The sequence below is a fragment of the Ciconia boyciana genome, chromosome 10, assembly GCF_034638445.1.
Source record: "Ciconia boyciana chromosome 10, ASM3463844v1, whole genome shotgun sequence".
NCBI lineage: Eukaryota > Metazoa > Chordata > Aves > Ciconiiformes > Ciconiidae > Ciconia > Ciconia boyciana.
Genome location: NC_132943.1, coordinates 40,336,342 through 40,360,492, shown reverse-complemented (window position 1 = coordinate 40,360,492; position 24,151 = coordinate 40,336,342). Strand labels below are relative to the sequence as shown.

Here is a 24,151-nt window from a genome sequence, read left to right as displayed (position 1 = left end):
CTTGTGTTAGTATGTATGGATTTCAAGGTTAAAGATGTAGAACATGTAGTCGCTATTACATGCATTTATTGGTAACAATACTGACAAGCCAAATTTCTGTGGCTTGTTTGGAGCTGCAGATGTTAGCCACTCCCCAATGTTATCTTAAAACAAGTACTGGCATAAACATGTGCAAATAAGAGATTCTAAAAAGTCAACTCTTTCACCTGGCCCAGTGACCTCCAGGTGGACAATATAAAAGTTCTACTCGTGGAGGGAAAGAAGCACAACAGTTAATAGAAAACGTACAGAATTCCAGAATGACAAAATTACAGAATTAAATATTATAAAACAAACTATTATAACTCAGTACCAACAGACTAGTTTGGGCTTATTTGCAACCAAAGCAACATAGCAAATTTCATATAGGAAGTTCAACATGTAAAATGACAGAAAACACCAGCTATGGGAATAATGAATGGAAAGGTTCTGAACTCAGTGTGCTACCAATTACACTTAAAATGGACAAAGGATCTAAACCCAGAAATCACTACATGTTTATGGAAAAAGATCTGGGTAAAAGAAAATCTCATTTATATTCTCAACTATTAGAAATCCAGTGTATTTATTAATGTCACATCGCACCATGGAAAATATACAAAAAGTCATTAGAAATTGTTTAAGAGACATGGCAGAATGGTCAGATGGAACTGCTATTTACCAGGACACTAACTAAATGCAGCTAGCTTTACTTTAGCACTTCAAATTCCACAATGTTATCTCATTACCAGGCAACAATTGAAGATGTTATCTTTAATGTTACCCGTATAGTAATTAAAATAATTTTTTTACCTTTTAATGTCACAAATAAGCCTGTTTTTCTCCTGGACCACTCGCTTATGATGCATTCGATGGAAGTCACGTTGTTTCTGCATTTCTAGGAAAGCCTCTTTTGCTTTGCTATATGTAAACAGTACATGCAAGAGAAAAGTATTAGTCTCCTCCTATTAATTGCTCGTCAGGGTGTGTTGAATATACACAGAATTAATTTTCAGATATGCACATGCCTACTGTATCCAAGCTGGAAACTTCTGGTAGCATGCCCTGTGGTGGAGAACATGTACTTTTGAGGTTGTCTTGCTGCCAGCTGATGTACAAAACCATGGGCACTCTCCACATTCCCTCAGTTCCTTTAGATAGAACCCATAAGGATTCTGGCATTATAAATCTCAAGAGTTGAAGTCTACCTTACTTTTAAGTACAAGGGGTCTTGTGGAGGTACATATTCAAGTTACAGGTGATTAGAAAACAATACTCTTGCTGTGGGTTTAGAATTCTACATGAAAATGTATTGCAATACTGATTTTCTAACATCTGCATTGTGTCTGGAGCCCTACATAATGGTACATGCTAGAGGGACACACACAGAAGGAGAACTGTATCGTTGCCTTGCAAATACATGCATTTAGAGAGCTTCTGAAAAAATTGTGCTAGAAAAGTTCTAGGCTCTATTCAGTCATGTTTGCAGCCTGTCCCCAGGCGTCCCCTGTATGTGACAGCAGGAAGGAAAAAAATCAATTTCAAAATAAATTGCAAACATACTGATAACCTGTTATTCTCTAAGCACATTCTACACACGGCCATGGGACACCCCGAGATACTCTGCTCCATAAACATAAGAGAAAACACTCTCTATATATTCCGTACCTTTTCTCTTTGCCTTTACTGATATGGGTTTGGCAGGAAAGATTAGCAGAATAATTGTTTAATTGCAAAGGAAGCTTGAAATTACCTTGCACAGAAATTAGGTATTTGCTAATAAAGCAATAAAAGGTTTGCTCTTTGCAAAAATAAAGCTCATTTCCTCTCCAACAGAGTTGAAGAGTTAGGATAACTGCTACGACAGTGGAGTATGCCAAAATCACAGGTCCAGGAAGAAGACCCATAACTGCCAGTGCGTTATATTTAATTGTACAAATAATTTATATTTACTATATATGCATTTCCTATATTTACTGCCTATACAAACTACCATATTTCTATGTGTACATTTATATGTGAATTGTTGCTTGTAGCAGAAACAGTTAGAAAGACCTGAAGAAGAGCACAGTGAATTAATACCACTATATATCAGTTGAAGCTGAGAAAAAGCTGGCAGGGAAATGAAAACAGGCAGGGCTGCCCCTGCAGTAACACTGAAAAGCTCAGAAGAGCTGTGGGCATACACAGTTGTGTGTATGCACGTGCACAAATACCAGAAGTTGTGAAACAGATTAACTTAGGACATTGGTATTGGGATACAAAGTACAGATTATGATTCTGCTCAAGCTCCTATGAACAGCAGATTTCAGCAGTAAATGAAACAGTGGTCTCGGGATAGGTCTGTGAAACAACTCCATCGTGACACCAGTCACAAAATCTGACTTGCCATAAGATCTTGAACACAAAACTTGCCCCTTCAGAGCTAAGCAGATGGCTGCTTCTAAGAGTAAAAGATGTTGCTACAGCCATAGCAAAGCCAATATCCACTTGTTTTAGTTAAGACATATGTCAAAGACTGCAGGTCTCTCCATTTAAACTTTTCTCAAGCTAGTAGTTTGATAAAAATAGCAGAAGAGGGTAAGGTCCAATAAAACAAAGTAGGGATTTTCAAAGGTGAGTTACATGCCCTATTCCCACTGAATTTAGGTGGGACTTTACTCCCCAACATGCTGTAAGTTGTAGTCCTAAAATTTTAATCAAAATAAAGACAGTTTTAGGAAACATACTCTCATGCTTTTACTCTATCTAGGTTACATAGCATTTAGCAGCCAGAATGCCACATGTACCACATAATTAAACAGATGCATTTAAATATGGCACACAATACAAAAAGTGTGCACTTTATTTTTTTCATTGTATAAGTGGAGAAATATGTGCAGGAATGGTTAGGTTTTGGCACAGAAATAGGAGATCAGCAGAGGATTTTATTGCTGGTGATAGCACTAACAGTAATAATAAATATGATTTCCAGGATTGCTTTATATTTTGACTGTTACTGTGGCAGTAAACTGGGTGTATATTTGTGAGCATGCTTCCAAAAATCAAGACAGAGATACGTGCAAATATTTAAAATTCCTAACTGATGTTTGTGAACACAGTTACAAGCCTCAGACAAAAGCTGTACACAGCTTTCATTCCATCTACCTACATTCCTAAATGTTTAAAGAACTTACAAATATCACAGTTAGCAGTCCCTGTGATTAACACAATCTTAAACCTGATGTACCATTATGTTGTCTACCTACGTGTTCAAATACAAAGGCAATACAAAGGGTCTAGCCATAGGAAAACACCAAAATATATGGGATTCAAGCTGTTTTAAATCATCACATAGGCAGAGTCTAATATTGCTATGAAATTACAACCTATTATTCAACTCACGAGCAAATAGTACTAGAATATTAAATGCTTGAATGACACAAATCATCACTGAAGACAATGAATTAAACTTAACTAGTCTCCTGTAAGAGTTAATTTTCAGAGATGTTGTTTTCAAATTTTTCTTGCATATTGGAAAGAACATCTATGCTTCCTTTTGATAAATATTGCAGCAGATAACAACCCTTACCAATCAATCAGGGTTCAGCTGTAGCCTTCAAGATAAAAGAAAGAGAAAGGGAGTACACTTAAGGTATACTTTAACTACTGTCGCGTGGCAAACCAACGTAAAACCGACTGCTATCTGATTTCTATCATAACACAATGTCTGATTTTAGAAATAATTTAAATAAAGATTAGTAGTGTATCTAAACTTTAAGGTAATAACTATCACTAGCTTTGGAGTAAAATAATTATGCTGATATTTATTTCTTTTAATCTACGCATTCAGGGATTTTGTTACATTTCAAGATGCCTTCAGACACCGGACAACCTATTAAAAATACATACTCATTGTATACAGGAAGTGAAGCTGATTGTGATTTTCTCTTTAAATAGTGAAACAGCACAGTGAAATGTAACCAACAGCCTGCAATCTACTTTACTTGCCCACCTGCTTGCCATGCAATCACGTAAATCCTATATTAAAATACCCAAAATACAATTACAGTTAGCTTCTAGACACTGAAGGCTCTTCCACCAATTGCTAAACAACATTAAAGCAGGAGGTAATTGGATTACAGTCATTTATCCTGGGCCCCCATACTGCCTAAGTCCCAAATAACATGCCTTTCCTGCAAGATGGCTGTCAAGAGTACCAAGCTGAGAAATACCAAATGTAATTAAAAGGTTTCTTCAAATACACTTCACAACACTGTATCTCACAATGAAAGTTTTCTGACTAATCCACAGAGCAAAATATGAGACTTTCTTTGCTCACAAATCCTTGGTTTCTAACCAGTTAAATCAGCATTTCTTCAGTGCTCTTGGGCATTCTGTTTTCAGTGTAAGCTGGTGAATTCTCTCTCTCAATACTTGAAAACTCAAGTTGTCCTCCAGGTAACGTTGGCTCCTGCTGGAATATTTGCTTTATCATAGCAAGGGTAAAGACTACAGTTATGGAATGTATGAACCAGAAAAAAATGCTGTTAACAGTCACTACAGTGAATGGATTTAGTATAAAGTATTATGATCAGGGTTCATCCAAAAGACACAAAGGAACGCTGTCACTCATGGTACATAGAGCAGAAATGCTCAATTTCACCCATTATTCCAGAAACGGTACTCTTAATTCTTAAATTATTCAAAACAAGTGAAATGAATTTCACAGAAGTGCTGAACTTTTAACATTAGTATCAATGAAAACTTTGAAAGTTATTTGAAATAAAAAGGTTGAAAAATGAAGTAGTGACCATGAGCACAAACCAAGTTTCACATCTACATATACCCCATTCTAATATTAGCAGAAAGACTATGAAAATAAAGCTCTCCCTACAAGGGGAGAAAGGAGGACTAATTGTAATAGTGTTTTAACAAGATACCTGCAGAGTAAGTGCAGCATTTAACAGTAAATGCCCATGAATGGAATTTACCTACTTCTAAATTGTGTCATATAGAACTCCCCTATATCTCACTGCCCTCTCTGGAATACCTAACAGTTGACATGACTCGGTTGTTTACCACCACAGCAGTGCTATTTTAGGTTTCATCAAACACTAGAACAGGAAAAAGCAGGGCACAGTTTCAGTTCATGGATTTATTTTTTTAGCACAGTTCACTTCTTAAGAGAGTGTTGGGAGTTTTATTTAACAGATAGGAACCTAGCATATTGGCAATGTCTTTTCTCTCTCCTGCTTTCTTCCTGTTGCACATTATCATATTGTCTTTCAGACTTTTAACTAGGCATCTGCTATAAAAAGTTTTCTGGCACCCCATAGAGTATATAGGCATTCTTATGGGAAAAACCCAACTCATTCATGACCATGGTGAAATGGTTTTGAGCTTTATGTTTGCAACAGGCCCAGGACAAGTCCAATGGCATGGCCATGGCCTGGCCCTCCAACGATCATCTAGTCCAACTGCCTGACCAATTCAGGGCTGACCAAACATTAAAGCACGTTAAGGGCATTGTCCAAATGCCTCAAACACCAACAGGCTTGGGGCATCAACCACCTCTCTAGGAAGCCTGTTCCAGTGTTTGACCACCCTCACAGTAAAGAAATGCTTCCTCATGTCCAGTCTAAACCTCCCCGGTGCAGCTTTGAACCACTCCCATGTGTCCTAGCACTGGATACCACAGAGCACCTCCCTCTCCACATCCCCTCCTCAGGAAGCTGTAGAGAGCAATGAGGTCACCCCACAGCCTCCTTTGCTCCAAACTAGACAAATCCAAAGCCCTTCATCACGCCTCATAGGACATTCCTTCCAGCCCTTTCACCAGCTTCGTTGCCATCCTCTGGATGCATTCAAGGACTTGGATGCATCCTTCTTAAATTGTGGGGCCTAGAACGGCACACAGCGTTCAAGGTGAGGCCGCGCCAACACTGAATACAGCAGGATGTCAAATCAAGGCATAATCTGCTCAGATTACGTTGTTATACCATGTTCTCCTTCATACAGGGGAAAAAAATGAAAGAAAAAAGGTGGGGGGGGGGGAAGAAAGGAAAGCCTGTTAAAATTACTACTGACAATAATAAATTTCAGAAGGACCAGATTTTGTCTTTCCTTCTTTTACTATGCATTACTGCTTCTTACTCTCCCACTCAGGGAGGAGACAATCCTTAACTATCTATTATCCAAAGAAGCTGCAGGTGAAAATAAAGGAATGTTTTCTGTATGGCCCATCTCCCAGTGCAACAGTATATTTACACTGTACAATATTTGACTTGATTGTTAAACCTGTTTACATAACTATTAGACTATGGCATATTAATTTATTAATTGAAAATGTAACAAATCATTATCATTGGAAAATAATTTGATTATAGTTATCAGCAGCAATTATTACTTAAGAGTAGCTATTTTTCATATGAAGGAACAATCTAAATGAAAATTAGTAGCTTGAGCAATCTTGAGGAAAATCAAGGAGATGGAGTTAACGTTTTGTCACGGCTCCATATTTTAGAACTAAGCACTGGCAAAATCGAAGTGAGTACATTATTAGGTCTCAGGGTAAATTCTCAATGAACACACACATATGCAGACGTACCATTCTTCAGAAAAGGCTATGTCACATGTAGTTCATTATTGCATCTCTCCATTATGTAGGCTAAATATTTTAACTCTCTTACAACCAAAGTACAACTGACTTGTAAAATCAGCTACTATAGTATACACACAAGTATAATCAATGACGGTAATTTACACTGACATACCACTTACCACTAGAGCCAGAGTGACAGATTTTTTGCAATTAAAAAAAATGAAGAACAAATGCATAGTGATTTTTTTCCTATGTTGATGTTTTGTGGTAGCTGTAATTTATAGTACAGTATTTTAATACAAACGCACATAACGATTTATTTTCTAGTTCTACATATTATACTCTCATGATTCTTTGTAGTAATTTGTTGTGATTACTGGATAATACTGAAAATTATTTTCTATAGCCCAGTAAATACAAATAAAAGAAATTAAGATTTAGGTTTCTAATTGAGCTCAGAGAAAATTGGACTTTAATTATAAATGTCACCTACAAGTAAAAATCTGCACAGCCAGCATAACAAACAGGAACTTATTATTTCCATTAAGTACTTGGGTATACTTTATCTGGCCATTTACTACTGTATATCAAAGTTTCATTAAGACCAAACAACATACTTTGCAGCAAGCTTATAGTTTTCCAAATCTTTCCTTAAACGCATATTCTCAGCCTTAAGTTGCTGGTTGCAGGTATACACAGTTGGAACCAATCCAATATCGTTGGCTGTGAACACACCTCTTTGTATGAGTTCGTACCTAGTAGAAAAGAAACAGAGAGATATTTTATTCCATGTTTCCTTTTTCTCACTTCACTGATGTCTCCCTTCTCACACTAGCATTTACCTAAACTAGAATCACAAAGATATTTATCATATCAAGGCATTTACCTTTTATGATCAATTGCAACAATTGTACTGTATAACACAGTACTTCAATTTAAACAATTGTTCTTTTCCTGCCTTTGTTCCAAATAGCTTAAATAAAAGACAGAAAAAATATTCTTGTTCAAATAAGATTTGTATATACTCAGTCCTTTTTATCTCATATGCTCAAATATATGCAAGATGTTGGGGGTTTTTTTGAGGACTCAAATAAGATGACAAAGCTGCAGATAACCAGGATGAATGATTCTATGAGCTATCTTCAACATGGAATACAAAGCTCACCTAGGAAAATTTCTTCATTCCTTCCTGTTTACTTATGTTGCCCTCTCCTTATTTAATATTTACCAATATTTACCTATTTTACCAGCCCCCAAGAAAACATGATTCCATGAGGTAGAAGCCTGAAGGCTGCTTTAGTTAAATACTTGTACAGACTAACTTGCATTTTGAGAACTAAAACAGAATCTGGGGCAGCATGTAATGCTGTGTAGCAACCTAGGAATCTCTATAGCCCCTTGTAATAAAGTCTACTCAGTTTTGTATCTTTTAGGACTATGCATCTTTTGGTAGTATGTCAATGAAAGCTAAGAATACTCTAACAGGCAGTAAAAAGGACATAGGCATTGACATTATTCATTTTAGGCTTAATTTAAAGGCATTTAATTACAGAGCAACTGAAAGTACCTAAGTATCTTCTGTATAAAAAAAGAGAGCAGTGATATTAGAAAGGATACAGAAAAGCTAAATTTGATTAAAAAAATGTGACTGTCACTGCACAAAATAAATGCTTCTGCAGAATCATGCTTGTTCAAGGAACGATTATAAGCTATCAATATTTGTCAAAGTATTTCAAAAGACACCAAGATTCAAGTCTACATGTACAAGCAGACATTGCAGAGGTGATTCCACAATCCAGTATGTGTATGTACAAAGCATCTATTTCTTCATCTACTTCTGTCCTGGAAGACAGAAGAGCAAGACCTTCAGTTGGTATGAGCTCTTAGAGACCCACTGAAGACAAAGACATTGTGCACTACTGTAGCCATGACATCAGTTCAGCATAGGTTCAGCAGAGCTATAAATAATTTATATCAGATAAAGCCCCACAATCTTCTTCCCTGCCAATCTTGACTGAAGCTGGAAGATGTTCTGGGTGGGAACTCACTAGAGAGAGTAATATGAACATTATTTGCCTTTTCAGGTGAAAAATATATTGAATCTGTGCTTTTTTTTTCCCCAAGTAATAAGGAAGTATGAGAAGAGCAGCAGTAATTAGAGATAAAAATTATACTCAATGTTATCTCCTGCACTTGGACACAAGCAGCAGATTTGAAACTTGAAGCCAGTAAGCACAGCATTCCTAGATCAATAAAACTTGCTGCAGAAACAAAAAGCATTTGTAGAATAGAGGATTCTTACTTGACAAGCAACTTTTACTTAACATTCTCAAAAAAAAAAATAGAATGTTAGAAACTCTTATGTCCCAATGACTTCCTGCAGTCAGCTACTTATCTGCATTCTTGAATGCTCATCCCTATTAGTTAAGCTGTCACTCACATTGACTACCAGTAGGTGAAGGGTTTTTGGAAAGTTAAACTGAACATGTCCAAAGCAAAATTCATTTATCATCACTTCATTTTCTTAAGCAAATTATAGTAACAACAGGCTTTAAAACTAATAAAGAAGCTTAGTCTCCCCCCCCCCCCCCCTCAATAAACATTGACTGATGAGCAGGTACAATTCGTATTGGAAATATTGCAAATAAGGGCACTTCTCATTGCAGATGATCCACAACTCTACATACTCCTTTATTTGCCAGAAAAAATTCTCCACTGAATGCCCTAACTGCACTTCATGAAAACCATCAAATTTCTGCACAGACACATCAGGCATGGATAATTGATGTACTTAGCCTCCAGCAGAGCTAAGAACTCTGAAAGACAATTTTGATGAAATACAATTAATACCAATAAATCCACTATGCCCTTGTCTAAGAACACTACTAAAAATGAAGGCTTTTGTGCAGGTAGCAGAAGTGGAACAGAAAACCACACAACAAAATTGCATTGTGAAATCTCATTATCTTTCATCAACCTAGTCCTGTAAAACTTATAGTACTCCTACATATCTAGCTGCCTGCCAAACAGCTATTGTTCTCACTTCTTTATATTACACAAGGGAAGCGTGGTGCAAATTATATTAGTTAAGTTCCATGCACACACAGGTATTTTTCCAAGCTTTCCAGAACAACCGAGTTGTTATTCTTGAATCGCTATTTAAAATTAATGAAGAATCTGGAAACATATGGTCAACTATGATTTTACGATCAAAGCCCAGTGCAGACTGACTAAATATAATACATATTACTATACACATTACATTGAATTCAAGTTTCTAAGAGTTCTAAAGGCATCAGGTTGCAGAGAGGCCCTGCAATTAACTGATATGTAGCTCAGGATAATCCTTTACCAGGGATAACTCACCTAGAGATGCATTCAGGGATTAAAATTTCAGCTTTTCGCTTTTACAAGAACTTCTTACTGAAAATTATCATTCCAATTGATAACCTCTTAAACAGTGTCAACAGAAGGCTAAGAAAGAAATGAGCACAGAAAAATAAAGCACCTTTTTGCCCTAGTGTATTCCTCCAATGTATTATGGCATATAAGTAGAAAAATGTATATTCTCATGTTATGTAGGCAAGGACGTAGGTACGTCCACAGGGCTTTTTGCAAATCAAACTTGAGGTTACTTCACTTGTGTTCTGAGCCAGTTCTAATCCAAAAACTGGATCTGTTTTATGGTGATGCTGTCCTGGAACCGATAACCCTCGTTTCTCTCAGGATTTATGAACTCAGAGCACAACATACATTAATGTGACCATACGATTTCCAGGCCAAAGAGGACACAGAGCAGAGGAAACTTAGGTCTGCCTGAAATAAGCAGATTGCTTCCTCTGTCTTCAGGGAGTTGTGACATGGAGGATCACAACCTATACCCATTTTCCTCATTCTGCAAAAAGGAATTTTTTTGTAATGAGTCTACCGTTATGCTCGGAGAAGACATAGTAGCTTTGTTGCACGTGCACCATTATGCACAATGCAGGCAATCTTTGCAAGGCATACACAAGGCAGACATAGCTTTTAACCTCGTTTGGCCACATAAGTTTATTCATAATTTTAACCACATCAAACAGAAAAGAATTTTTCAAATCATGTTTCTGTAATTAGTCTGCAGCTCTCCTTTTACTCACAAGCTGAAACACTGCCAGATCTCTAGGAACACTTAGTCAGAGATTACCAGCCCAACGAGCGTACTAACTAATCACGGTGATAGCTCCGTGCATATGTGTGAACAGCAAATGATGCATCTGCTCATCAGACCAGCAACATGCTGCCAGCAGCAGTGAGCTCTTTGGGATTAGGAGGTATAGACTGTCAGATGCATGAATTAACAGTTGATCAGCCCTTGCACTTCATACTCCAAAGCTGTCAATCCAGTATCTTTAATAAGCAACAAAAGCACTATAAAGTCTTGTATATCAAAGGAATAGAAAATTTAATGGTAAACTAGATATTCTAAAAATAATTTAAGTCTAATTTTAAGTTCCTTAAAGTATAACTGGAAGAAAAAAGTGTATGTGCAAAAAAACTACATAAGTAAAAAAAAAAATCACTACAAGTATGGTAAAATTATTCATTACATCATAAAAAAAGAGCAGGTTTGGCTTAAAATAAAACATAATCAAATCATGACATTTTATACAGCTGGATAGAATAACAGAATGTTTTCTCAAACTCTGAAATAAACACAGATAATTTGGTCCAATTTAAGTGACCTTTAGATCTCAGACAGACAATTATTTCAAAGCAAGCCCTTTGATAAATTTTCTCTACGTTAATTAATTTCTCATTTTAAATTCCATTAGTACTTGATCACCACAGCATGAGAGCGTGTGTCGTCCCAATACATAATGAGGAACCTGAGTACACTAATCTGCTCTCACTTTCATTAATATTGTAAATTATCTATTTCAAACCAACATGAAACATTGTGAAATAAGGTATTAATGCAGAAAAAGTCTCAATACAGTAAGCTTAGATCCTGACATGCTGAGCTCATTTGTAATGCTACTGAAATTAAAAATATTACTTACAGAGAAAAAAATATATGCATAGCTAAGGATTTACAAGATAGGGGCTACTAAGACCTTCTCTTGCTCTGTTAAAAAGCAATTTGAATTTTGCCATTGATATAAATTCAGACTTTAAGTGCTTCAAAGAAAGCTGTAGTTTCATAAAAAGGTCGCTATTTATATCTGTCTAGTATTAATTATCTTTTTCCATGAAAACTGTTAAACTTCTTCAAACTTAATGCTATTCATATCAGTTCTTTTGTTGAAAAAGAATACAGAACTATAGTGCTCCTTCTCTAAGGAATCATTTAAGTCACATTGTTATGCTATCAAAAACTAGATTATTAATTCCAAAGGCAACGCCCGATTGGCAAGCTTTACTCTAATAAGACCACAAGCCTTGCAAACAACAGCAATGATTTCCTCATTAGAGGATATTTCTAAGAAAATCTAAAAGGTTCAAGGCTTTTGTAGGCAAAAATGTTTCTAACTTTTCAAATTTACTAATTTTCAAGTCAAACAATTTCAAAAGACCTTATTAACAAATCTCTGAACTTCTGATGTTTAAAGACTGACTACAAGATAAGTCAGGGAGGTGTTTCCACTTCATAGAATCTCTCCAATGTAACTTGCAGATTCAAAGCAAGCTTATAACTGAAAGTATTTCAATAGAACTTTATGACAAGCACAATCTTTTGCTCCAAAATAATTCAGCTCTCCTCTCAAGCTTTGCAGCACTCCTAGCACATCATTCTTAATCGGTATTAAAAACAGTATACACCCTGTGGGATTCCATATGTGAAGAGTGGTGGAGGAAGTGAGTATTTAGACAAAGCAGCATTTTTACACTTCTGCAAGAGGTATGGACAAAATCTCTGCAATCTATAAAAGCTAGGGAAAAGAAGATAGCAACAGCTCAAGAGTTTGCTATTCTGATTACTATAGGAATTAAATTTTAAAAAGAAAAAAGCAAACTAATCAACCATATTATTTTGACTGATGTACCAAAATTACTACCTATCAAAAATTGTGATTATTCTACTTCAAAATACAAGGTACCTATGATGAATGTCCAAAAATACCCAAACAAGGAAGGTGAAAATATTATACCATACTACAAAACATTCAGTTTTTAAGCAGGCACCCAGGTTCTGGAAAGCAAGAAAATAACAAAGCCACATGATTTCTCAGCACTGCTGAAATGAAATGCTGGTCATTTTGCATTGGACTCATTTGATCCAATGATGACTTGTGCACTGCAGCTGGTTTCTAGTTTTCGTTGGTAGTCAGTGGAGCACAAAATATACTTGAAAAAAATATAATTGAATTCATTTAATCTTAAAGTAGATGGCTTAAACAACTCATCTGAGTTGCATCCTGCAAATGAGTATTTCTCTTGACTGGTCACAAAAGAGGCCTCAGGTGACCACTTCAGGCTTGCAAAAGTCTAGGGTTAGGTGAAATGCACACAGTCCTTCAAAGATACCTGTTTAGGAGATCCCAGGAGTCAGCTTTCTTGAAAGACTATCTTTAAAACAATAGTTTGCATCCTCATTCTCAACATGAATATATTTATTTGGTAGAACACTATGTATTTAAGAATCACTTGTACTCAGAATTCTGAGTTTTCTGGAAATATATCCTGAAATACTGGAAATATTTGAATCCTGAGCATCTACTTCCTAATTCTCAAAGTAACCTGGTCACTTAAAATATTTTACCATTCAGTTTGGAAGCAGTCAAGGGTTCTGGACATTCCCAATCTGACCAGGAAATTGCAGAAGAAGTCATCCATTGCTTCAGGTATTTCAGACACTGATTTCTCAGAAGTCAGAACTGATTGCAAAGCCTGAAATTAAAATTTGATAACGGTTATTAAACCTACAAGAGAAATGTAATTATCATACCTTCTATTTCTGAAGTCATCGACCTACTGGAGTACACCTGAGTGTTTCCTTTGTCTTTATTGATCAGATTTGTAATCACTGATCCTTCTAATGTCAAGGTCTGTGAAAGGTTATAGAGAAATAACTCAAAAATCACCGGATTTAAGCAAGTATTCTGAACCTGACAATCCGATATGGACTTGAAACCATTTAAACCGATGGATGATCTTCTGTCACTGACCAGAGAGAAAATGGTAGTTCTCATACCCCTGCACCCTTCAGCAACCTTCAAAACTACTGATGAGAAAAATCAGTACTTCATCTAATAAAAAAATGCAGAAGTCCAAGGTGATAGTAAAATGGCTTATATTCTTTTTGTAACGATGCATGCAACGGAGAGACTGAAAGAACTGCATCGCCATCATTAGACCTCTTAGGAAGTCTCACAGAGATCAGTTCTCCCTTTTCTTCTCAACATCCATATGCAGACACTGAACGAAGCTGCCAGACAACATTGCTACAAGTATTAGCAGAATGCAGATGGTGCACTGAGGCTTCATACGCAGCTCCTCCAGTGCCATCAAGATAGACAGCTATTCAGATAAGATCAGCTCATGGGTCAAGCGCAGTTGCCAAAAGCAGAATCAAAACAGAGCAATCCTACCACAGAGGAAAAAAAAAATCCCTTTCACAGCTTTCTGTTGCAATGCAAATTTCTTACCTTCACCCAACCCTGTTCAGCCCACTCAGTGCATAGCTTGATATTAAGCTCTCCTAGATGCAAGGAGACATGAAAAAAGTAAAATATGACCCAGTCTGAGACTAACCCCCGCAAAATGCATTTAAAGATAGCCAGATGAGAGAGACTGCCATGACTTGGCAGCCAAAGAGATGGCCTTAATTCATTCAGGCTTCAAATGGATTTCAGCAACTTGACATACCTAAATGTGAAGCTCTCAGCATTTGGGAATTCCACATGCGCACAATGCTACAATGGACTTGCTCAACAACGCAGGCTACTAGACAAGACACTGCACATGCCTGTCCTCCTGGTGAGAGGATGACAGAACAAACCTGGGCTTGACAACTAGCACTTAATGTGCTCCTGAAAGAAACTCAGATTCTATAATAGTGTGAGCTACATATTATTAAAAAAAAAACACACCACACAAACCACAAACCAACCACCACTGTAGAGAAACAGCTTCCATACATGCCTACCTTGTTTTCTTCAGTACTAGCAAAACTGAAAAAAAATTCCAGTGAGATATTCATCAAGACATGCCAAAGGCTGTGACTGCAAATTATTTCCTCCAGCCATTTAAAAAAGAATCTATAGGCCAGGGATTTTTGATAACTCCATCCATTTATGGCTTTATTCATGTCCTTAGTGGGAGCTCTATCAACATGGCTGCATAAATTACCTGGAGATAAAGGCATTTCTCTTGATAAAATAAAAACACACAGCATTCCCTACACTGGAAAATCTCATAGCCATTTTGTAGCATACAGAAAATGTTGTGTTTAATCCAAGCAACCTATCCAATATAAGCAAAATTGTACATGTACGATCAAGGCCATGTAACACTGTATTATGAATAATACAATAGGCCAAGTGCAATGTAATATTTAGCGTATTTTCATTACTAGAGATACAGTACAGACAGGTCTATTTTCTAATTGTGGTAATACAAGAGCCAAAGAGAGTACATCTGCAGACATGCAGCTGCATCCCTTTTCTTGCTTCTTTTCTTTCTTTATTCTAAATGACGCAAATGTCTAATATTGTTGCTTGTAGTTTCCCAAACACATCTATCAAGCCAGTCTTCGGAAGAAATGACACAGCTTGATTCCCTTAATAAATGGAAATATGATAGGAATTAGTTTCATCTGTGCAGAAAAGAATTTATTAGCTAGATACTAGCACTGAGAATCACTTCAGGATCCAAAGCTCAATCAGGGAACAGTATACAGAAAAATGAATGCAGTCTAACAGGCACAGTGCTGGAACAGGGCCTCAGGAAATCAGAACTAAATTCCCAGCTCTTCTGCAGACTTTGAGAGTGATATTAGGCTAACCACTTTCTTTAACTTAATCTTAACCTTGGATGACTACCCATAGAAGGACACAACAATAAGTTTTTGTATATATTTACCTATTTAGAAATGAGGAAAATACAATCTACTAACTTGTGGTGCAAATAGACACCCTATAGTAGCTGTATAGACAAACACACCTTATTAAAGGATTCTGACCATTAAGTCAAAATAAACAAACTCAATAATTGCTTTGTTAAATATTTCTTGATTTTTTTTTCATTAAAATCTTCAAAACATTTTGAATGTAAGGATTGCAAGTATGATCACTAAAATAAATTGCTAAGACCTTAACCTTAAGGATTTCCACAATACTCGCAAGAATTTCTGTCCAATGAAGAAAGATGAACATGAAATAAATTAATAATTTCTGTGGAAAACAAAATAAGACGTTGTTGCAAAACTTAAACTAAAAAAGAATAGAAAAGGGGAATTCAAGGATTTTTTTTAACAGGTTCAAACAAATTAAACATCAAACCTACATAAAATATAAGGTTAGTGAAGGACAATGTAACTTCAGATTATCATTTGGGATATTAAGAAAATAAAGATCTTGGAATGGAAGTGTAATAGCTGTAACTCCTGAAGAAAGTATTTCAGCCAGCTTTCTTTTGTGTGTGTGGTTTTCCAGAAGTTCTCCTAGGGTCCCTTATCAACTGAAGATACTCTTTCAAATGCAAAATATTCTATCGCTTGTGTTTAAAAAGAGTTTCTATTACTTTACAATATCTCAAAACAAGGACAACAGAAAAAAAAAATCATGAGCTGCAACTGAAAAGGACAAATGATGACTAGAACAGGAACAGTAGGCAGAATCACTGCTATCCAAAGCATGTGCTGCCCAGCACAGTTGTATTTTGAATCAGCTGCCATTTCACCTGCAGACTAGGGGAAAGCAATACTTAGAGATTAGAGCTCTATCACCCTCATTTCCCTGTTGGGATCCAAAGAAAAACATGAACTGTAACTGGTGAGGGAGCCTCGCCAAACTCCTTCAAGAACAGTAATTTCACAGCACCTATGCAGAGATCCAGAAGGAAAGAAAACATGTCTCAAAATCTCCCCTGTAGAAACATAGTTTTAATTCCCATACACCAATTTTACTTAAACCAAAAAAAAAAAAAAATAGCACTGAATAGCACCATCTCATTTGCTTATGTTTGCTCTTCTTCATTTAGTAATTAGTGCTAATTACTTTGGAAGAAAGTTTGAAAATAAGGATTTTTCTTACATTTTCCTGTTTATACTTGACCTTTTTACAGAGCGCAAAAGAAACTGTAGTTACTATAAATATCCATAGTTTCTAAATTGAGTATCTGCATTTGGCAAATCACTTAAATATTTTTAGAAGCTCACTTGATCTGCGCCTTCTCTATATAGTTTCTTTTCTTAACCAAAAGATTTGCATCTAATACTGAAATGCAATCTTTAATATGGTATTAGGTATACAAGTTACTATTAACAGCAAATATACATAATCACTTAAAAATGTTTATCACGGAGTAGCTGTTCCAGGACATGGTTATTACCTATGGTAGCCAAGATTAGAAGCTAATAATTGAAAAAGTGTACCAATTATTTATCACGTGAAGACAGCCTTCTACTGTGCTCCTCAGCTCAGAGTCTGGATATTGATTCAATATTAATTCACAGGAAACAGTGCTTCTAACTTGGGTCACCAAACACATTCACTGCAGCACTTGGTTTTTTCCAGTGAATTACCATCAAACAGTCTAGCTACTGAGCCTCACAAAACACACAGTGAATCATTATGAAAGCTGTCAAGGAGCTAGCAAGTGTATTAAAACATTTTTCTATGCATGTCTTTCTGTCTAAAGGCTGGAAATATTATTTCAGTTTCAAAATTATGGAAAAAATGAAACCTCCAAATAATGAGTCAAGAAGCAAGAAAACAGACATCTATTAGCAAAACCACAAAGTCAAAGAGAATTTGAGTTTAAGCACACATGTTCTTTTGTTTTAAGGAAAGGTAACACTTTCTTCAGTTTGATTAAATAGGATAGATATCAGCATATTGTTTCCTACCACTCAGAGTTCAACAAATCAACAAAGAGGTAAAAGATGATGTAAACATAGCACTGTCAAAAGATCAGATTGAAAATATTCTTCCTTGTTTCACTTTTTATTTGAATGTCAACTCACACAGTAAGACAGACATGACTTCAGTTATCCCTAAAGAACACTAAGAATTTCCACTACTTGGTTAACATTAAGCATGTTCAGTCCTTAAAAATTCTGCCTTCTTTCCCTTAATTTTCAGGCATATTCAGTTTCAAAACACGTAAGACTCCGGTATTGTCAGTTTTCATTCAAAGTTTGATCTAAAATACAAAACTGATCTGTTGATATGCACTAGGGCAGAAGAAAATGCACATTTTTCCTCCATTTTGATGTTAAGAATAATTCAGATAAAATTATCTTTTCATTATTAATCATTCGCTTTTGCAAAACAAAGTCTATGACAATAGCTTACTGATGAGGCTATAAGATAGTGGTGATATTAGAAACACAGGAGGGAAAAGCACTTTTCCATTAGATTGTTATAAGCAGGTAAATTCAGGTAAATCATATTTTGGAAAATGCAATATAACAATCCCATTGTCTAACTCTGAACTATTACATGACTGTTTTGAAAACAAACTGTAAATGTAAGAAGTTTCAAAAACTGTGTGAAATGATTGATAATTTCATTAACATTTTGATTTAACATAGTTTAGCAGCCCATTCTTTATTTTCAATACATGAATAATCTTCTTTAGCAAAGTATTTGAGTATAAGCTTCTGTGGGTCTTAAGCATATGCAGTTTCTTTCTTTTGTCAGGGATCACACTCTCACTCAATATACTCAGATAAAGAAACAAACCCTAAAGTGCTGATACATTGTAATAACATTGATACATTATTTAAAATGTATCTATATATTTGTTACATGTATTTGCAACATCAGGTTGTTTATGGAACATAAAATGAACAAAAGTTAAAAGAAGATAAAACTCAGGAAATATAAGTTGCTTTTCGCACTGTGGCACATGTTTACCCCTAGAAACTTCTAAAAGATAAGAAACAATATTTTCCACATAAATATTTCATAATTACAATAAATTATGATGTGTAAATTTTAAGTCACTAATGCCAACTGAATTACAGAGAGAGTCTCAGAATGTTTAGGAAGTTCTTACTAAAATTTGGGCATCTTCAGCCTGCTCTTGAATAGTCTGCAAAGCCTTTGACAGATCCTCATCATCTTCCTGAAGACTAAATTCATCATCTGCTGGAACCTAAATGAAATGATTTAAAGTTAGGTATCAACATATTTTATACATTTTGCTTTCAGAGTACAACCGTTTCCACTCCCAGTACAACTACTGAAAATAATCTCATTCTTGTTAAAATAATATTTTTCCATATTTAAATAGAATTTATATTACTGAAATATTCATTATAAATAAGCTGAAACATCTAAATAGAAATACCCGTATCTTTAAAAAAGTGCTTAACATTCAAAAGAAAGTAAAACATAACAAAATCAACTGACACTAAAATGTCTCTTGAAAAATAAAGATATGCCTAGCATCATCACACTTTATAAAAGGAGATTCATGTCATTTCTCCTAGGACGCTTTTGTGACTGATGAAGTAAAACAAAAGAATGAAACATGAATACTCCACCACATATATCAGAAGATTATCAATTTAGTAAATTACCTCTTCATACTGATAATCATCTTTAGAGTCATCTGTTATGGTAAATTCTGCAGATTTTGTTAAGTCTGAAACACCTGATGCATGTGATGAGTTCCAACTTTAAAAAAAATGTATCATAAAACAACCATCTATAAACCTGTTATCACCACCTTTGCCCTTGTGCTTTTTGACACGAGACTTTACACTTTCAAGGCTTCTTTCAGCCTTTAGGTGAACAGGTCCAGCTCCAGTGAAAGTGATGTGCACAGAGACAGAATTTAGATTCAAAGTTTTTATAGCAGATTTTAACACCGTTAAAATTTGCCTCATCAGATCTGTCCAAGTTAGAAGTCAAGCAGTGTTCAGAGTTAAACAGTAGCTAAATTCTGCTCTCACACAATCATCAGTTTTCATAGGGCTCTACTGCACTGAGACTGACACAGACTTTATGCTTCCAAGCTTAACTAACTTCATGCTCTCAGACAATGGCCTTTTTTTATCAAATTCAGATGTACAAGTTCAAACTTGAACATCCGAGATCAAACACTGAATACTAGAGGACCATTTACTGCAGCTGATACAAGTGCCTTAATAATTACAACACAGCTAAATAAAAAGATAAGGAACTTACAAAATGTAAAAATTCATTTGGACATTATCTACAGTTCCTTCAAATGCTTTAGTCAAACTTTTCATTAAAAATAACTACAAATGGTGTTAAAATGAAACCCAAATAAACATTTTTTCATCCACTAGCCTCACAGCCCATGAAAGTATAACGAAAATGTTTTTAGCAAGATGCTCTGTTGACAGTTTCCCTAGGAAATCAGTTAGCCTACAAATGACCCGTGTAAATAAACCAGAAATTAACTTCTGAAGAAAAGCTGGCAGTTCAGTACTTCACACACAAATTTAAATGGTAACTTCTATATACAGAGAGGAAAAAAAAAGATACATGATTTTCCAGCTTTGCATCAAGTTTCCCAAATCTGAACTATTCTCCTAAAAAACAGGCCTTTTGTTACAGTTCTCACAGTACAGGCCTTTTTGTTACAGTTCTTCACAGTATATGTAGAAGTATCACCTGCATTCCAGACCCCAACATCAGAGCCTGAACAAAACTGTCAGTTAAATTGTAACCATCTAGAAGGCTAACAGCTGAAGATCATGTCCCCAAAAAGAATAACCACCATTTGTTTCACAGAGATGTGAGATTTGAAATAAAAGTTGGAGAGATGTCATTTTCTCTTCTAAACTAAAAAAACTAAATAGGGAAGTCATTGAGTGAATAAAGGCATAATTTTCAGTAATCAAGTCAAAGCACATCTGTGTACCTCCAAGTGCCCAATTACACTACATGCTTACTATAAAAATTATGTGTATAAATAGGAAACCAGCCTGAACGATTCTTAAGAATCTCCTATCTAGGCTTAGTACGTGAAAGCAAATGCCTGTAATACATGTGCCCCCAAATTTACTTCCTGAATTACTGCATCAAAATTTACTTCCTGAATTACTGCATCACAGACTGCAGATGTGGAACACAGGACTTGCATTCAAGTCACCACCTCTCTGCATCTCAAATTTCGCTCTCTGCAAAAGCTTCATTTTCTAACCTGACAGATTCTGGAATGTTTAATTCTAAGACCTGGACTATGTAGAAACTCATCTCCAAAAAATGTTTACTATGCTCTTTCATAAGGGGGGGACAAAAGGAAAGAACCCCCAAACTATTAGATTTAACAGGCCTAAGTCTGTTCTCTATCACACCAGAAGAAATCTGGATTAACTCTCCTGACTTTAACAGGAGAGCAAAGAAATTGTGTGGTTCAACAAATGCACCTTTTCTCAGCATGGCCAGGTGTGGGTCCACCAAGGTAAGCAAAAAGAACAGAGATGACAATAGCTCGTGTTGAGACACGACTTTCAAGAGCTGACCCAAGAGACTTGAGATAATAAGCCGGGACTCGGGCATCAGGCCTTTCCTTTCCACTGTCTGCCTGCTCCCCAGTACAACAGCAATGTTTCGGTCTTCACGTCAGGACCACGTCCTAATGAAACAACTAATTCCTGGACTTTGTTCCTTCCACTCAGAGGGAGAAAAGTTCACCTGAACTGCTGATTACATAAGAAAAGGGAACAGCAGCAAGGCACGAGCACAAAGCAGGAAGAATAAGTTTCCTTTATTGTCTGAAAAAGCAAGAAGGATGCTTGCAGCAGGCAAGTCAAGATAAAAGACACAGTAATATTGACTGACTAGTTAGGTTAATGTTCTAAAAAGCCCCTCTTTTTAATTAGATTAAGATATCCTAGCACTAGCTAGCTGACTACACATTTTCTCTTTAAAGAATGAGACTTTAAAGAGTGTGGTCACGTTTGTAGAGTGTGAATACTCAGGCACATTTTTTGTATGAAGCAGGAGACAATTTCCATATACATGTAGTAATTCTATGTACAAACTAAATACCTGCATACTTCTCTGGAACCCCAAAGCCTCTTCATTACTTTATAGCACAGTATTTATCAACTTAAAATTAATTTAAATGAAGTACATTTAAATAAAATACCGTACCTACCAATTTTTCACACCATGTTTAGCGATTTGATCAGAGACTATTTTTTCTAAAGCTATCTTTTGTATGGGCTCTAAATGATCCTTCCCCCCATCTTGACTATTTCTTTCTGCATTTATCAAATCTTTCAATGCAGATAGAAGAGTCACTGCAGTATACCCTTGATGTGTAAAACACTTTCAAACACTGGGGGTTTTTTCCTGAATTTTCTACTGACCTGACCATCCTTGCAACCCATTATGGTCTAAACTAACGCATGATTGCAAACACTGTGCGCAGACTAAAACATTACTTTAAAAATCCTGATTATTTTTTCCTCTTTTTTCCAAAAGTCATAGCCAGGTGCAAAATAAAAGAAGAATTTGGTTTTAAAACTGTTGCTTTTTTCCAACAAACACTGTATCAATTATTTTAAAGTGTACTGATGCAGTGCTTTAAGCACACCACACTGAAAACAGCTGTGCAGTTTCAAGGAGGTAGAAACTGAGGCACAAACTCACCAAGACCAATCTTCCACTTTTTTTTTTATTTATTGCTTTTATATTGGCTTACATCTTAATTCTAGCAAGGCAGGAAAAACTAAGGTACCGGTAGGGCCTAACACTTAAGCTCTGGTTATTTAGCCTCTAAAACAAAGCTCGCAAGATCTTCTTGATTTGGCAACTCACAGCTACAAAACAGAACAGATAGAGCTAGTCTGACCTAGTGACAAAACTAGAATTTGGGTCGTCTGACCAAAAATTACACATTTAAAAGCCATAAACTCCTAACATAATTTGCCACAACTCAATTGTGAGAAGAATTGAAACGGATTTTTCTCCTCTAGAAGCCACAGCAAATAAAATTATGGCTAGGTTATTGTATCGTAATCTTTCTATCTCGGTAACACCCAGTACTAAACAAAAACACAACTATCTAGCCAGTTATTGTGTGTGGCAGGCATTGGGAAATTAAAGGAGCACCTTTTACAACAGCAGATTGGGACTGTGAGTCTTAGTGACACATCTTGTCACTCCTCCCTAGATATCTTGCACTGGCTGATCAACAACTAAAACAAATGGCAACAAGAGACTTTCAGTTGAGAATTTTAACCCTTGTTTAGACTGCCCCATCAGCAGGGGAGGATAAAATTACCCTGTTTCTCCCTAGGGTCACGCAGGGACTCTAACAGCCAAGAAAACAAACACCACGTTGAAGTGAGCAAGATCCTACCATCTCTGCAAGAAGACACCCCGCATATTAGCCCTTTTTAGCCTGCAGGGGCAATAACTCACAAAAAGCAGCAACAAGGTGTTGGGGGTTTGGGGCTTCCCCCCTCCCCTTACTCTGTGAAATAACTTGCCAGCCCGCGGGTCCCCTGTTGGGACGGTCCTGCCCCGGCTGCCCTCGCCCTGCCCGGCCCCCCCAAGCTACCGCCGAGGCAGGCCCAGGGTCCCCCGGCCTGGGGAGGACAAGCACACACACGGAGGAGGGCAGGAGCGCTGAGGGGACGGGCCCGCCCGCGCCGCTCGCCCCCTGAGGCGGGGAACTGGCGGGACCCCGGGGCGCCCCGCACCCCCCAACCGCCCGCCTCAGACGAGGAGGAGGAGGAGGAGGAGAATACTCCGGCGGAGGAAGGATACTCTGCAGGCAAAAGGACGCCTCAGAGCCCGCCGCCTCCTCCATGGCCGCTGCCTCCCCGCCGTCGCGTCGGGCCGTTGCCGGGGGCGGCCTCTCGCGAGAAGAGGCGCCCGCGCCCGTCCCAGGGCGAGCAGCGGCCGCGGGGCGGGGCGAGGCGGGAACAGAGCCGCAGCGGCGATTTAATTTCATTTAATTCAGCGTTACTCACGCTTCGCTTTCTTACGCCCGGAGGCCCCACCGGGTGCTGTCTTTAAGTGGAGGCGAAGCTTCTCACGCATTGTACTAGCGGGGGAGCGGCCCCGGCGCCGGCGGGGACCGTGAGGAGACTTGCTGGGGGGTGAGGAGATTTCTGGAGGTTTCCAGGGTGGTCGCTGGCGGAGCCGGGGCGGGCCGCGGTGTCCCCTCAGGGTCCGCCCCGCTGGCTTCTGCGGCCTTTTTGACTGGAATATACTGCATTTGCTTAAATGGAAGGAAAACAACAGGAGAAGGGAGGGGAAAAGTGCTTCAATCTCAGAAGAAGGGACTAATTTCTTCTTTAGAGGAAACATTTTTGTAGCTGAAACAGGTGTTTGTTGGATCACCTGAGCTCAGTCCTGTATGCCTGATCACTTAAATTAAGTTCCTGCAGTATGTTCTAGTTTTAATTAAGAG

The 24,151-nt window shown here is 37.1% G+C and overlaps 1 protein-coding gene across 3 annotated transcripts in view; it reads right to left on the bottom strand.

The window, feature by feature from the left end:
* SPAG16 (sperm associated antigen 16) overlaps nt 1-23,578 on the bottom strand; it is a 419,391-nt gene extending 395,813 nt beyond the window's left edge. For all 3 annotated transcript variants that reach the window (XM_072875058.1, XM_072875060.1, XM_072875061.1), the window contains exons 1-6: nt 23,503-23,578; nt 19,329-19,375; nt 18,803-18,901; nt 13,341-13,468; nt 7,219-7,356; nt 832-939 (exon numbers count right to left, since the gene is read on the bottom strand). In XM_072875058.1, the coding sequence (XP_072731159.1) occupies nt 832-939; nt 7,219-7,356; nt 13,341-13,468; nt 18,803-18,901; nt 19,329-19,375; nt 23,503-23,545 (563 nt within the window). In that variant the 5' untranslated portion in view covers nt 23,546-23,578. The remainder of the gene's footprint in view (nt 1-831; nt 940-7,218; nt 7,357-13,340; nt 13,469-18,802; nt 18,902-19,328; nt 19,376-23,502) is intronic.
* Nucleotides 23,579-24,151: the final 573 nt, after the last annotated feature.